This window comes from Gymnoscopelus braueri, assembly GCF_963280865.1.
Source record: "Gymnoscopelus braueri genome assembly, chromosome: 4".
NCBI classification, from domain to species: Eukaryota; Metazoa; Chordata; class Actinopteri; order Myctophiformes; family Myctophidae; genus Gymnoscopelus; species Gymnoscopelus braueri.
Window position 1 is genome coordinate 7551725 of NC_137605.1, and position 16959 is coordinate 7568683.

Consider the following 16959-nt stretch of genomic DNA (forward strand, 5'->3'; position numbering starts at 1 on the left):
GTTCCATTCTGGTCAAACAGAGTCAGGGTGCCGATATTGTGCATGTTGGCTCACTGGAAACACTCTGCTACACCAGTGGGTCTTCATTAGTATCAACCAAATGGACCCGTAAGGGTCCATTTGGTTGCACTCTCAGAGTTATGGGGGTCCTTGAAATTAAAAAGGCTTGAGAACCACTGTGCTGCATAAAATGGAACAGAGCCTTCATTAGTATCATTGGTAAAAACCTGTGAAGGAAGTAAGGAAGAGGCCCAATTTCTTTCCACTATGGCTGATGTGCATAGAGCCTATTTCCGCATTTTTTTTTTTTAAATCTTTGCCTATAATGACATGCCCAGAATAGGGCCGCCAGGTTGGAAGTGGTTAACGAAAGAACCTAAATGTTAAACATCTCCCTTATTCCAGATAAACCAACAGGTTTTATCTACCAGTCTGGCCTCTCATGTCAACATTAAATACTGAGGAGAAGAAGAAAAAGAAAAGGGAGGGGCAGGGGGTTGGCACAGTCAGCTGACAGGAAGAGAAGAGTGCGGTTTTGGTGGCGTCTCTGAGAGGGAGGCTAGGATGGGGTGAGGATTTAGGACAACTTGTGTTTTTGTGGGAAAAGAGAAAGATGATTCAGCTTGGCAAGGGATGTGAACAAAAAACACATTAGTTCTCGTCACCAAAACATGTCTCCTGTGTTCAAAAAAAAAGAAAAGAAAAGAGGTGTGACATTCAGGCTCCTCCAGAGATGTGTGCATACAGAAGAGCACTAGTAGCCCTGTTAACAGACCAGACGTGGGACATTTAAGGCCAGACAAGACAGGAGGAAGGTAAAGCATGGAATCCTCTTAGAAAAACAACAACAATTGCACGCTCAAAGCAGGAATGTATAGAAAGCAATGGAGAAAAGGTTTGAACTTGGCTAAATCAGGGAATATGGAGATGGACAAGTCCTCCTGTAGAACAGAGGAGAGGAGATAGTGGCCTAGTGCGTAAAAGGAGCTAACATTTTGGCTAGGTATGGCATGGCCAAGAGAGCTCCCTTCACCCAAACAAACAAGGACAGAGGACATACATGGGTGGAGGAGGATAAGGGAGGGTTCTAATGAGGAAAGAAGGAATGCCATGGTGACAGATTGCTACCTCCACCAAAACAAAAACAAAACGACTCAAATGACATCTCATCCCGACCCCCATAAGATCTCAGAGAGAGAGACTCGGGTGGAGGCGGAGGGTAGGGGGAGAATAAGGGTACATGGATAGAGAGAGGACAGGAGGTGCCGGGGTAGGAGGTGGTGGCAGGAGCAAGCAGCTCAGCAGGAGTTGAGCTCCTCCAGGGTCTGGTTGAGTGTGGCGTTGAGCTTCACGTTGGCTTCCTTGGCCGACTCCAGGGAATCTGCGGAGGAGGACAAGAAACGCCATTTAGTGATTGATGCTACATTCATGCTCCCGTCGTGTGAGGGTGTTGCATGCCGAAAAAAAGGCTCATCTAGAAGCTCACAGCTGTTTTCGGCGAGCGACACAGTCATACGACAAAGCATAAAACCGGGCTTAAAGTTCCTCGCACGCCGTGTGTGTCTTTTCATGCGATTAATTCACCCAGAAAGAGAAAATCCACATGGTAATGTCGTCATGAGTACATCCACACAGAACACACAGGGGTTGACACTAACGGTTGCCCAACTGCCCGTGGCAAGTAATTAAACGTTCGGGCAAGTGCAATTTGCTTTCAGGTTACTTTGAAGTTTTCTGAAAAACTTCAAATATTTATTAAAAAATTACAACAAATGCATGTTGCTATATACTGTACATAGCAACAAGAACCCCAAAAGGGATTCCCGTCCTGAAAGGTATAGTTACAAATCGGGGTTCCCGTCCAAAATGTACAAATAATGCTCACCACCACTCTGCAGTTATTAATTGAATTTAACATTAATTTGATTTACTTTGCGGGCAAGTGGGCATGACCTTGGGGCAAGTAAAACTTGACCTGTACTTGCCCGACAGACAAGTGCCTCTGAGACCTTAGTGTCAACCCCTGCACAGAGATAAAACTTAGTTTTTGGTTTTTGATTTTTGGTTTTTGATTAATTTTTTCAACAGGTCAATCTTTCAGCATGAATAAAAGCCTGTATGAATGAGTCATCAACTGATATAAATATTTGACAGTCACATTTATCATAGTTTATTTGTCACGCTGCCCGTGTCACTCACAGAGCACTTTTAACCCATTAACTGACAGAGGTATTTTCATATTTTTTTAGCCAGTGCCAGAGTTTTTCATTGAAAAAAAAAAAGTACTCAGGAGCCGAGATACAGAATTTTTAAGTAAAAAAAAAAAAAGTCTCCTTGGTCTTTGGGTCAAATAAAAAAATAAAATAATCAGTTCACGTAGATCTACGCGATTGGCACGTGGCGGCTTTAAATAGGTTCGCGTAGATCTACGTGATTGGCAGTGAATCAGTTAATCACCATATGTTTGGCAGAGAAAAACGCACAAATAAACAACCTCTTCATGCGACACATTAGTCTTAATAAGTCACTGCCTCATTAATACTTTGTTGTTCGCTGGATGAAACCGAGCGTGCTCCAAGTGTACGCATGTATCCAGTGCAGCCTGAGTGTGCAGGTATGTGAGCTGTGGGAATACGGCGAGGTTGGACTAGAAGAGGACGAGTCTATTTTTAACTGCCGAGCGTCACCTTGGCAGCAGCATCTCCTTGGCCTTGTTTCTTACCTCCAGCAGCGTTCAGGACACTGACTGGAAACAGCCTGACACACGTCTTTGCTCGAACCGTTTGCGTTGTTTACCAGCAGAGTATAGGGACTGTGCTTCTGTCAATTGGAGCATTTCCCAGAACTTGGTATGAATGACAAGCACATTCCGGCAGCGTTATGGGCCGACCCGATAGCCAAATGGCTAGATCCACTGTTACCACAGGGGGCACAAGATGCCCCGATCACCAAGTTCCCAGTTCGATTCCCTGTTACCATTTGCTGCATGTCATTCCCCTTACTCCCACTCCACAATTCCTGTCTCTCTACGGTCTATCAAATGAAGACTTAAAAACTACTACTTATTATAAACAAACACATTGTTAAACAACACACATTTGCCTAAAAAATTACAAACTACTACTTATTATAAATAACAAACACATTATTAAACAACAAACACATTTGCCTCAGGCAACCACCCAAAACTAGCTTCATATTTTTAGGTGTCCTGAATTCACTGGTGTTCCCTTAATTCCTGTCCCAACATTTTAGAGTCAACCCTCCCATTCTATTTTTGTTAGCGGTCCTTCTACCCCTTTAAAGCACTCTGCAGGCCCACCTCGTTGCTGTCTACTCTACCGATAGGCCGTATGATATGTGAATCTAATACAACAATATGACTGACGGGCAGATCTGTCAAAAATATTTAGGGTTTAAGGAGTTAACCTGAAACCCTCTGTGATTGATTGCTGTACTGTACATCAAAATAGCAGATCTATAAGCTCACAACACCACACTGTGACATGTTGTAAGCTTGTAGATCTGTTTTTTTTCCCTGCTCATTTTTGCCTATTTTGGCAGAATATTCTCCCATGACGACATGACCAGAATAGGGACACTGGGGTTCATGTGGTTAATGTACAGCACCTGTATGGTGATGTAGCAAGGCGTAATGAACAACATCTCCTCCTTTCTAAAATCAGAAAATGGACCGATTCCACTACACTGCCGTCCAATAAAAGCTGGGTTAGAAGGCAGAAGTGGCTCACTCACAGTGACATCTCTGACCGCAGTCCATGCAGTGAGAGGTTCAGCTGGGGACATTTAGGGACAGTCTGTCACAAACACAACTCTGGACACAAAAACTCTCCCTTATTCCAGATAAACCAACAGGTTTTATATACCAGTCTGGCCTCTCATGTCAGTAGCACTGACCCCAGCCATTCCAACCAATGGTTGGAATTTGTTCAGCATTTAAAATCACTTAAATAATTATTATTAATTATAAGGCATATTTCTATGGTAGGTGGACTTCAAAATCTGTGTTGGCACTCTTATTTTGAAGTCAACCTATTATCTACAGGAAGTCTTTATTGAAGCCGTTTCGACACGGCGGGGGGAAAAACACAATGCTGGATTGAAAAAAAGATTTTGTATAAACCTTAGCATCGTTTAGAAATACTAGCATTCGGGCAGTATTTCTGCAGTGTGCGCGCACACAGAACTGGGACAGAGAGACAAACACAAGACAGGATGAGACGGAGGGGACAGATGTGTTTAAATGAATCACAACTAGAGAGCAGGATACAGAGACAACAGACAGACAGAGCAAGAGAGAGACCATCTCTCCGCAACCAGTCCTGAACCAGTACTCCCAATGCTGTCCAGTTAAGTTAATCTCAAATACACCAGCGGAACACACCACTTTATGAGCATGACTGCAGTGACGTCATTGGCAAACAGCTCCACATACAGTGTGTGTTAAATCAGTGTGCACGCGCAAGAGAGAGATAGTGTTTGCATCTTGTGCCAACAGTAGGGCTGCTCAATTAAAAGCAAACGTGCAACAAGAGGCTGTAGTCTTTCCGCTGCAGAGAACCACAAATCAATGTTCACATCAGAAAGCTAAGGCCCTTCAACTGGACTCTCTAACTGCCGCCGTGGCCAAGTGCTTGCTCATGGGTGAAATGTCTGGAAAGGTCAATTTATGCTTTGCATGACAAGTATTGAACACCACATGGCACTACTTGTGTCACAACGTTCTGAGTTTGGAGCATTATACCGACAGCGACCCGCAGACAGCATCGACACAAAATGTAAACGATGAAGTGAATGTACTTGTGCGCCGTTGTGGAAACTGAGCTTATATTACATTTGAGGAAGGCTTCTGCCAAGCATCACACGTGAGTTACCCTCTGCCAAGATCCTATGAAACACATTTTTTGTTGTTTCAATGTCAGTTTGGTCAGGTGTCGTTCCACACTTGTGGTGCAGAGCTTAAGAGTACGGTCTTAACCTGTTCTACATGTAAAATGTCATGAGACAACTTATTTGATACTAAATAAATAACACAAGGGACAGAACAGAAACCGGAATAAAAGCGTCGACGTGCTGCCACAGTGTGAATCATTTTTCTTTTTGTTGAATGCCGTTTTTATATCAGTTCATAAAGAGAGTTCAAAAACAAACTAAAATAGTTTAACGGCTCATTAGGGGAAACACCAGTTGACTGAAACTAAAAAAGGAGCAGAACTTAACGCAGCCCTCCGGAGAGTGACTCACACTACATGTCTTCCTATTTCTGATCACCACACACAGACACACACACACACACACCTACAAGTCAGCACACAGGGGAGTGTGGCGTCTTGCTCAAGGACACTTTAGACAGGACACAATGGGAATTGATACCGAGACCTTTTAGAGGACGAATAGACGGAGACGTTTCTGTGCGTGTGGATTCAAACCCGGGCAGCCCACATGTGGGAACCAAAAATCCACCGCTAACCCAAAGGGGAATCCCCCCCCCCACCCCTCCCCCTGCTTGGCCAGGGGAGGTGTTAAGCTTATGAGCTTCAGGCAGATATACTGGCTGTGCGCGACTCCTCAAGATGTTTTTTTTTTTTTGAGGGGGTGGGGGGGGGGGGGGGGGCTGTTTCCACGGCAACAGACCAACAGCAATTCCACAACAGACTGACTCATCAGAAGGGGAAGCGACGCAGCAAGCTCTGAGAGCTCTTTTCACGCAGGAAAACCCCGCAATGTGAGGATGTTGTGCTGGTCCTCAAGTCAGCTTCGTACATAGCCCCACATTTATGTGCAGGCACGGTGTGCATTTAGAGCAGGGGTGGGCAACTTCGAAGATGGAGAGGGCCACTATACATTTACACACTCACTCCAGAGGGCCACATTGCATACACTGTCGGACAGACACCCCTTATCTCCGTATTTATAGTAAATAAATGCCGTACTTCGCCATTCTATGTCACACAAAAGTAGCAAAAATAGCCGATCTACAAGCTCAAAACGTGTCTGCTATTTTTTTATTGGAATCCTGAAAAGTATCATTTTTTCATTCTAACTTTAATTTCAAATGCATTCAGTTATACTTATGTTAACTTTATGAACTTAAATACAAATACATTGGACATAAAAAAGACAATAGAATTTTAATACTAGTCATTAAGCTACTAATACAGACTACAGAGTAATTAAAGTGGGTCATGATTGCATGTTTGGAATTGTAACAGCTGAAATCAATAATATATCAGTATTCCTATATTAACCTGTGGGCCGCATTAAGAGAAGGTGGGGGCCTCATGTGGCCCCCAGGCCGCCCAGTTGCCCATGTATGATTCAGAGCCATGCAGTGCAATTTCACCTTCCATACACTAGATAGCAACGTGAACATCACCGCTTATTGAGCTACAGGTAAAACTCCAACTCACCAAGTGGAACCGTTCCACTTAGGTTTAGCTTTGTTACATCAGCTACATATAAATCTACTGCTACATCCACCTACTGCAGCGGTTTTTCAACCCTTTTCATGCCAAGGACCCCTAAATTGATATACATTAGGCCGCGGACCCCCATCTGAAAATGTTTTGCGCCAGTGACCCCCAGAAGCAAATTTTGAGTTAAAAACTTTCACTTTAGAAAACAATATATATATTCCAAGATATGCACACTTTTTCAAGATTTTTCAAAAATAGCAGATCTACAGGCTCATAGCGAGGCACTCGGTGCCGCGCTATGAGCTTGCCTTGTAGATCTGCTATTACCACCCCCCCCCCCCACCCCCCAAGGACCACTGGTGGTCCCCGGACCACTGGTTGAGAACCACCGAAACAACTGGAATGCACCCCCAACAGAGATGACAGGACAGACAGGTGTGGATTGTCATGGGAACCAGCCAAACGTCCCCACAGCTCTAATAGAACGGATAATGAAGCACGCCACCCTGGAGTCCCGCCTCACTGCTCTCTACTCCAATCGTCTCTAGGGGCCTTTGTGTCACCTGACGCAGAGCGACGCCTTCCTGCTGGGTGTGCGCGGCATCTCTGAGGCCAACGCGCGCACACACACACACACACACACACACACACACAGCCTCAGCTCCCGCTGATGTACGAACGATTAGGCATTAGAATTAAGGTCAGGTAGAGTCTAGGCATGTAGTGGTGAGGGTTAACCCATTAACCCATTGAGACCTGGAACTGTGTCATTTTTAGATTTGAGCTAAAAAGCATTATTTTACACTTTGGGCTATTCAAAAATAGCAGATATACAAGCTCGTAGCGCGGCACCGAGTGCCGCGCTACGAGCTTGTAGATCTGCTATTTTTGAAAAATCGTGAAAATGTGTGCAAATCTTTGAATATATATTTTTAAAGCGAACCGTTTTTAACTCAAATCTTTGCTTCTGGGGGTCCCTGGAACAAAATATTTTGATGGGGGTCCGTGGCCAAATACATATCATTTTGGGGGTCCTTGACATGAAAAAGATTGAGCACCACTGATATAGAAACATTCGTTTTTCAGAATACTGTTGAGATTTAGGAGACATGTAGAATCGGCTTCAGGTCTCAATGGGTTAAAGGAGAATTTTGGACTAAGTTTTTCTTACCTTTTCTATGATGTTATGATATCTTAGGATGAATGGGTACAGCAGAAAAATGTCATAACTCCATCCCGGGTCCGCCACAGCTTAAAACGTGCGCGGATAGGCCTTGCGCTAGATCGCATATTTTAATAGCTTTTTTTTTTTTTCATTTTTTTGGCGAGATCCGACGTTCATAGTGACAGAACACGATGCAACCTTCCCCCGGAAGGAGTTAAGAAAATTTCTACTGTACCATTCATCCTAAGATATCATAACATCATAGAAAAGGTAAGAAAAACCAAAATTCTCCTTTAAGACCTGAGGCGATTCTTAAAAAAAAATCTAAATCCTAACAGTTAAAAAAAAAAAAAAAAGGTTTTCAAGATTTTTCAAAAATAGCAGATCTACAAGCTCATAGCGCGGCACTCGGTGCCGCGCTATGAGCTTGTATATCTGCTATTTTTTTATAGCCAAAGAAATCTAAAGTGACACAGATGCGTTCCAGGTCTCAATGGACATTACTATTAGGGGTTGAATCGTGTCAATAAGGATCAATGGAAAGGTCTTCACAGGAATTGTAATGCAAATATGTTAGCGTGTATTTTGGGTTAACTTATTATATAGTCTTCTCATACTCGTCCTTTGCAAAATAACAGCAGTAAAATCTGTCCACTGCAAGTTCATCTGTCGACAAATTAACAGTCTATAAGAGGGTGCAGAGCATATGAATTGAACTTGTGAACACGACCTGACGTCTAGATTAGATGTCAGGGCAAATAATACAATCTACATATAATCTACAATCTAAGGCCCATTTCATAAATGGCGATAATGGCTGATCTACAAGGTCAGAAAACGTTGCAACGCAATGCGTTGTGAGCTTGTCGATCTGCCATTTCTGCTAGTTTTGTTAAACACATTTAAAAGATTTTCTTTACAAACGTTTTCCTATTATGGCCAGACTAGGGCCGCCAGGATTAAAGTGGTTCAAGTTTCTGTTGGGGCGTCAAGGCAAAAAAAACAAAACAAGGTTATACAATTATATAGGCAAACACTCCACATCACACCAAACTCCAGGCCAAGTCAGACTGCATTCCAGTGCAAACCACACTCCATTCCACAGCACACAAGTCTCCGTACGTGTACAAAAGGATGACAAACTGCACTCCACTAACAGGCCCGAGTCAAAAGAAACAGCACCTTGAGGAGCCGTCATAGAAGGCCGGTCACAGAAAGCAGGGTCCATTTCCTGTCTAACAGCCACGTGCTGCTGAGACGGACAGACACGCGGTCTGACCACGCACAATGGCAGCGGACTGGAGGAAACAAAACTAATTATTACAGGAACAATACTGGATCAAAGAGAGAGAGAGAGAGAGAGAGACAGTGAGAGACGCATACCTTCCAGAGTGTCGATGGTCTTCTCCAGTTTGGCCACAGTCCTCTCGGCAAACTCAGCTCTGGTCTCAGCCTGACACAAAAGAAACAAACCGTTATAAAGTGGTGGAAAGTAACTTAACTTAAGTACATTTACTCAAGTACTGTACTTACATACAATGTTGAGGTATTTTTTACTTTACTGGAGTATTTCCAATTTCAGTACTTTTACTTCTACTCCACTACATCTGAGAGGCAAATATTGTACTTTTACTCCACTACAATTATTTGAAAACTTCTTTGTAATTATCAATTATAAAACATACATTAACCACTTCAGCCCTATTTTATACCTAGGCTATTTGAAAATAGCCGATCTACAACGCGTCGCATCGCGGCGTGTTGTGAGCTTGTAGATCTGCTATTTTCAAACATTTTAATACTTTTACTTTTGGTACTTTAAGTACATTTTGATACCAATATTTTTTACTCAAGTAAATTCTGAATTCCGGACTTTTACTTGTGACGGAGTATTTCTAAATTGCAGTATTGATACTTTTACTTAAGTAAAATATCCGAGTAGGTTTTCCACCACTACCGTTATCACACATGAACCTGCATCAACATCCATCTATAAATACCAGGCATCTCTGTATGTCTGTACAGTATGAATGCCCTTCACATTATCTCAAGAGCTGTTCAGCCATTCAAATTCACACTTGGTGGGTGTTATGCCGAGGACCCAATTAAGTGAAGTGTGTATTTGGGTCATTTCAGGCTTTCCATTAGGTAGCGATAAGTGTATTTTCTACATGGATATTTAGGTCACCCAAGGCCTTTCAGTCAGTCATTCACGGAGCTCATCTTTATTTTTACAAGCGGGTGCAGCTCTCATAGCTCTGATGTAGACACATCACTGGGTGTAGAAATGATTGGGTGTGTTTTTAAACACTATATAACCATTGTGCTGAGGGGTGGAGGATGTTAGCATGTGAAGTTCTTCACTCAGTATCTCTAAATGCTAACAATGCAGTAGACTAGGCTGTTGACATTTTGTTCGCTGTAGATTCCAGTCACCCATCTGTTATCATTTGGTTTAAATGTTTGTGTAACCCAGGGCCGTGTCCCGATATTAATTTCTTAAAGGATTGACTTTTTATCAAGCTTATTGACCCTTAGTTCACTTTCCCTTCATCAAGTAAAGCTTTTTCATGCTAACCCTTTTGTCAAACCCCAGACTATCAATAGAGATATTTGGTCAAAATTATATTTTGTCCACGTCACCCAGTAGGGCTTTCACGACTAGAGAGTTTTACTGGTCAACTCATTTGACCCAGTGGTAGTCGACTAGTCAATGTTTACCTATTTAAAAAAAAAACATTGTTTTAATGCCATTACTATTATCCTCCCACCTTTATTTTTATGCTGTTTTAAGGGAAGCGCTTCTGGCACAGCAGGGTCTCCAAGGATCCTCAAAAGGGGGTTATTGCCCAATATTAGGCTATTATTGGGCATACTTTTGACCCCCTTTTGATACAAATAAAGGCAGGAGGATAATAATAATAGTAATGGCATTAAAACAATGCATTTTTAAATCAACTATTTGACTAGTACCAACAAGGTCAACTAGTGGTTATACTAGTCGACTAGTTGGTGAAAGCCCCATCACCCAGCCCTACCTGAGAGTCAAACACAAAAGTGTGCTGGCTGTTTTTAATTTGATATATGTACCATCTAAATGTAGACTGAGCATAGCCTAATTTCGTACAGCAATATGTATTTGTAGCAGATCTACATTCTGTCTCTAACATGTCTTTCATCGAATGGTACAGAACATGAGGCTCTGTTGTCTCTGGTGTGTCATTATGTACTGTATGACTTCCGTCTTCTGTCAATGCATGGCTGCTCTAATGACACAGACGACACACGTTTCGGCACAGTGACGGGTTCTAAGAGATCAAATCCGTGGCGGTCGTCTCACCTCCTTGAGTTTGTCGGTCAGATTCTTTATCTCCTCCTCATACTTGTCTTCTTTTGTGGAGTACTGTGGGGAGGAGGGGGAGGGAGAGAAAACAAAGCAACCAATCAGAGAACCAGACGTCTGAGAAAGCAGGAAGTACCTCTATAGATGCAGATAAAACACAATGACTTTTAATCTGTACAATCATTTGGGCATGGTAGAGATGTCCTGATCATCTTTAGTCTCTGATACAGTCCTGAGCCCAGTTTAGTTGGCGTTTTCAACAGCTGCATTCAACAGCAACGCACTATAAAGATCAAGTAATTTTATTTTACATGCGTTCGTCCTTCTGTCCGCAGCTACACTCGCTGGTCAACAACAACAATGTTATTTATTTTTAAATATCATAAATCACAGGGCAATTGTTTCTCCAGGCTATGGGATAAAACGTCCCACCAGGCTTGCCTTGCCTGCGCATGAGCCATCTCAACAGATGTAGTGATGTAGATTAACACCAAAATATACATGTATAAACGTGACGACATATCCCAAAAAACTCACATTACGAGAGTCTTTGCGTCTGTGCACATTCAACCTAGTCGGAGGTGTCTTAGTGAGCCACTTTTACAGTTTAGACTCGAGTCGCTCTGAAAAGCCTGCAACAAAACTAATATAGCCTACCACAGCAGAGTCTTGAAATCACAGACATGTAGCGCTGCCGAACTAGCATGCTGGATTTGAAAATAACATGTTCAGGGTGATGTGATCTCGACATCCCGGGTGGAAGTCAGTAGAGATGATGTACAACAGGTAATCTCTCAAAGAGCACTGCTCTTTCATGGCTGTAAGTAGAAATTTGACTGACTAAATCACTATTATTATTAGGGCATGACTCCCCAGTCCCCTCTACTGAGCACACCTTTTTCTAGTTTCTATATTAAGAGCCATCAACATAATTATACATTTAACACAATGTATAAATTCATTTGTATACCAATATAAAATACATCTGCACAGTAATATATAAAAACTAGCCTATCATAGCTTGACAGTCCCTCCCAGGCTATGGGACCTGGACTTCCAACACTAATAAAACTGGGGGAACAATAGTGCTGGGTAATATGGGATCTATGGACCAAAATATCATTGCTCAACATCACATTCTTCTCTCCGACTGTCAGGACCTGCCCTGGCAAAGGCAGGATCACATAAATGTGAAGCAATAGAGACAGAAGATACTTTTGGCAAATAATCATCCTTGACAATTCTCCTGCAGCCCGTAACCTGGGCGTGACGTTCGATTCCTATCCCTCCTTTAACCTACAGGTAACAAGAGTGTCCAGTCTTGCTACTTTCAGTTAAGGAATGTCGCCAAAATTAAATATTTTTTGTCAGTTGCAGATTTTGAACAAGTCATTCGTGGTTTTATTTCTTCCCGCCTAGACTACTGCAACTCCCTATACTCCAGCCTTAGCAAAAAAAGTTTAGAAAATATATAACTATATAACTAAATTCATTATCATTGAGTCGTTCAAAACTACACATTAAATAAGAATGCTTTTGCTATCAAAATATTGAATTTTGTCAATTTGCTAAACCTAAGTATTATATTGGAGAACTTAATATACCCCCCAGTGAATATAATGTGTGTGAACATTTAAGCACGGATGCCTCCAGTGAAAACTGAACTGAACTAACCATGACAGTTAGCGCTGTGATCTATGCATTGAGTAACACCTTTTTATAGTTCAAATTGATTTATTTTCAATCAATGTTGAACAGTTTACTACAGCATAACAAATTCCTCTTCCACGTGACGAAAAGTATTAGTGGCACATAAGTGGATAGCATATTTGTTTATGGGCATTTATGGGTACCACATGTGACACAATGACATCTAAACCATTCATTAAGACCATAAGGCCCTGGGACAGCCAGTAGTAATTACCGCTGTATGCACTATGATCCCTACAGAAGTGTCCAGTCAGCCCAGCCTAGGCTAAGCTAGGCTAGCTGCTGTGTGTTGGGGAGAGGGGGGGGGGGGGGCTTGGGAGGAAAGCAGCCTGTCTCTCTGAATGACATCAGTGGCAGGATGCATTGGTCCAGTTCTGTCTGCTGTAGGAAGGGAATGCGCTGATAAAGAGCCTCTTTCTCTGAGCTACAAAGCTCTGGTGTGTTGGGGAGCTCAGTGTTGTCGAGCCTTTCAGGGACACGGCTTTATGTGCCGTTTCCATTACTGCAGCTGCTCGGGCAGCCAGGCAGGGTGTGGCTGAATGTCTTCAAGGAGCTGGGGAAATAACACACCAGCTTACAAAGAGTCCGCTTAAGCTTAAATCGAGGCTGGGATGCATCTCAGATACATATTACGGGTGAAATGCTCCTTTAAAATTCCGTGTGGCTCTTTCCCTGTATTTGGGCCACTCGAGCCTGAGCGTTCATTCAGGCAGTTGAGCAATGACAAACAGCCAGGACATAAAGTGAAATGACAGCAACCCTAACAGGTTCTGGGGTATGTGTGTGTAAAGCACGAGAAACAAAGACTTGTAGATCGGCTATTTTCGGCATGTGACACCATCGTATGATGGAGCATAGATTAGGCGATACTGACTGTGCACTTCTGTCGAGGGTTAGCACGGTCGGCTAAAGAAAGCTAGCTGAGAATGCTACAGAGCACCCACCTTCATTAAAATAAGTAGAAAACATTTGAGTGGTTCTCAACTCTGATCCTGAACCCATAGCTACCTGGTGTCTTACGTCTAAATTAGTTTCTAATGAACTGAGAATGACAAACAGGCCCCCCAGGAAATGAAAAATACTGTATTGAGTGAGCAATATGGATAGTATCACGTTAGCTGGTAAGCTTCTCTGAGACCAAACCAGAGGTTAATCTCATAATGTACTCACCAGTGCCAACGTTTTATTGTTGTTTTTTGTTTTTTTCACGTCGCCATAGACCTCGTTAAAATCCTTAGGATTGAGCTGTGCACTGTTTGTAAACATCGCGGAGATCTCCCTGCGTGTACCAGTCCAAACCACGTGTCAAACGGAGCCGCCATGTTGTAGTTAGAACGGTTTATGTTAAACAGTGATCAGCGAAGGAGAAAAACTACAATCGAAGAAAATGGCGTTTCAGTGTGCGCTTTAGAATGGAGGCCTACGGGATCTGCAAAACGTGATCCGGAATAATTCCATTTCCGGTGGTGTTACGATGAAATGTGCCGTACTAGAAAATTGAAAAACGTTTTTTTTTTTTCGAAAAAAAGGAAAAAGCACCACAGCCCGTAGGCTACGGGATCGGCGCTGTACAGTTGGATTTATCGGCCCGTAGGCTACGGGCCCGGCGGTGAGAGTGTTAACATGGAAGATGCCTAGATTTTTTTTTGTTGTGATCAAGACATGATCTCTGATTGTACTCTTCTTCGGTGGTGCTTGGATCATTCACAGCGCCCCCCCCCACCCCCCAAAACATCTAAAAGTTGTCATACGTCGACCTTGGCAGCGTGGGCGTTTGGACGACGTCTCGTCAGAAGTCGTTCTTGGCAGTGAACGAGTTAAGCCCATACATACGTACTTCAAATGGTGACAATATAGTCGATCTACAAGTTCACACGACACGTTGCACTGCGGCAGGTTGTGAGCTTGTATAAAGAGCAGCACAACCTCTCTAGGGCCTGCTAGTAAGTAACAGGCACAGAGGAATGTAGGACGTCCTGTGAGACATAATGGTGTTTGTTCTCTTCCCTCCAGGCCTCTCCATGTTGCTGCCAGAAATGGCCTCACTGTGGTTGTACAAGAACTGCTGGCAAAGGGAGCCAGTGTATTAGCTGTTGATGAGAACGGTGAGGTTAACCACATAACCACACCTTTCTGTTCAATTGTTTGGAAATTAGCCGATCTACCAGCCCACAACATGTTGCAGTGCGACGTGTTGTGAGCTTGTAGAGCACAACTAGCGGCAACTAAGTGTAACTCCGGCTTTTTAACAACGTTATTATAGTTAAAGGACGACTTTGCCCATTTTCAACCTATGTTCATATAATTGGTCCTCACTAATGCTCATTATGATATGGTACCGTTTTTTTCTACTCTGTGTCTCAGAGGAGGGCTGTGGACCGTTCAGAAACCCACCTACCAGTGACATCACTGATGGGGAATCTAAGCTAATAGAATAGAATAATAGCCCAACAATGACGTCATTGGTAGGCGGGTTTCTGAACTGTCCACAGCCCTCCTCTGAGACACAGACCGAGTAGGTAGATAGATTGAAAATGGGTGAAGTCGTCCTTTAACTAAAACTAGTAAAAATAACAAGAAGTAGAATTAAACTTAAAGGAGACATCCGGACATTTTAAGTGTTATCTTTGATGTGTCGCTAATCACTCACCAACATTGAAAGGGTCGTTGAGTTATTCCCAGAGAGTCCCCTTCGTCCCGTCTAACGACCCCCTCCGTTGGCATAATGGGAGCCCGTGGAAAGCTGAAATTCGCCTATTTTAACAAATGCAAAGTCTTTTTTTTCTCCTAGTACTCATTGTGGAGTCTCATGATACCCTAACAGGCACTGAAAGTCCCCGACGAGCTAACGCTAATGCAGAACGAGCTAACGCTGGTTGCTTGTTTCTCTCCCTGGCAACACCGAGTTGCCAGGTTCTGCGACACATCAAAGATAACACTTAAAATGTCCGGATGTCTCCTTTAAAGGGATAATTCACCAAAAAAATATATGTTTTTGTCGCATTCCTAAGCCAATTGACCTTTGACCTCCTTTGTGTCGAGGACCGATAGGCGACACAAAGGAGACTCTTTGTGTCTCCTACCGGAACCGCTGCCGGTCATCAAATTATTGTCTTAGGAATGAGACAAAAACAAAAAAATGAATTCAAGTCTCCATGGGGTGACTAATCGATAGAAAAAAAGTCATTTTGGGGGTGAACTGTCCCTTTAAATTATAATATTTTGTATGGTATTTCTGACCTTTTGAGTCTCACCTGACTAAAACCTCCATATTAAAAAAAAGGGAAACTATTACAAAAATCAAAACTAATACTAACCTTGCATTACGGCCACCACTGTCCCCTCTCAGGCTACACACCGGCATTGGCGTGCGCGCCCAACAAGGACGTGGCCGACTGCCTGGCCCTCATCCTGGCCACCATGATGCCCGTGTCCCCCTGTCCCCCCTCCTCCTTCAGTGCCATCAACCACTACACCACCAACACCACCACCAGCACCACCACCACCAGCAGCAGCGGCAGCAGCCCCTCCAAGGGCCTGCCCGCCCTGCGCAGCCACCACACCTCCAACTGCAGCTTCAACAACATCAGCCACCAGCACCACACCTACTACAAGGACGAGGAGCTCAACGACTCCGACTCAGAGACCTACTGAGGAGGGACCCCCGGGGGGCCCTCCACACACACACACACACACACACACATGCGCGCGCACGTGTTTGTATTACTACACTTGTGGGGACATGCACATTTGTAACCCTAACCTCAAAGCCTGAACAGGCTCTGTGCACCTTCACAGGTTGTTACCAATGATACTAATGGAGGCTCTGTTCCATTCTGGTCAAACAGAGTCAGGGTGCTGACGTTGTGCATGTTGGTTCTCTGGAAACACTCTGCTACACCAGTGGGTCTCAAAGTGTGGACCAGGGACCCCTCATGGTTCCTTGAGGAGGTTCCAAATGGCACCTTAAAAGGTGTGTAACTCTTGAGAGTGGACAAATGGAATCAAATGGACCCGTAAGGGTCCATTTGGTTCCATTTGTACACTCTCAGAGTTATGGGCGTCCTTGAAAATGAAAGGGTTTGAGAACCACTGTGCATGAAATGGAACAAAGCCTTCATTGGTAACACCTGTGAAGGCTATAAGGAAGAGGCCCAATTTCTTTCCAATATGGCTGCTGTGCATAGAGCCTATTAACAGTTACAACTGTCCTTGGACCACTTTTTTTGTCCGTCTACGCCAAATCTCATTGCCAAAAACAGCAGATCTACAAGCTCAAAACGCGTCTCAACGCAACACGTTTT

The 16959-nt window shown here is 43.4% G+C and overlaps 1 protein-coding gene and 1 long non-coding RNA gene across 2 annotated transcripts; one reads left to right on the forward strand and one right to left on the reverse strand.

The window, feature by feature from the left end:
• Positions 1-283: 283 nt before the first annotated feature.
• LOC308084649 lies at positions 284-11787 on the reverse strand. Its single transcript, XR_013933100.1, has 3 exons — positions 10943-11787; positions 8986-9055; positions 284-1381 (listed from the first exon to the last, which is right to left on the reverse strand). It is a non-coding gene; the product is annotated as an uncharacterized lncRNA (long non-coding RNA).
• Positions 11788-13754: 1967 nt separating this feature from the next.
• On the forward strand, positions 13755-16439 carry LOC308083393 (serine/threonine-protein phosphatase 6 regulatory ankyrin repeat subunit A-like; the record flags this gene model as incomplete). Its single annotated transcript, XM_080425710.1, has 3 exons — positions 13755-13768; positions 14669-14760; positions 16005-16439. The coding sequence occupies 3 exons, from the start codon at positions 13755-13757 to the stop codon at positions 16307-16309; spliced, it is 411 nt and encodes a 136-aa protein (XP_080281836.1). The 3' UTR covers positions 16310-16439.
• Positions 16440-16959: the final 520 nt, after the last annotated feature.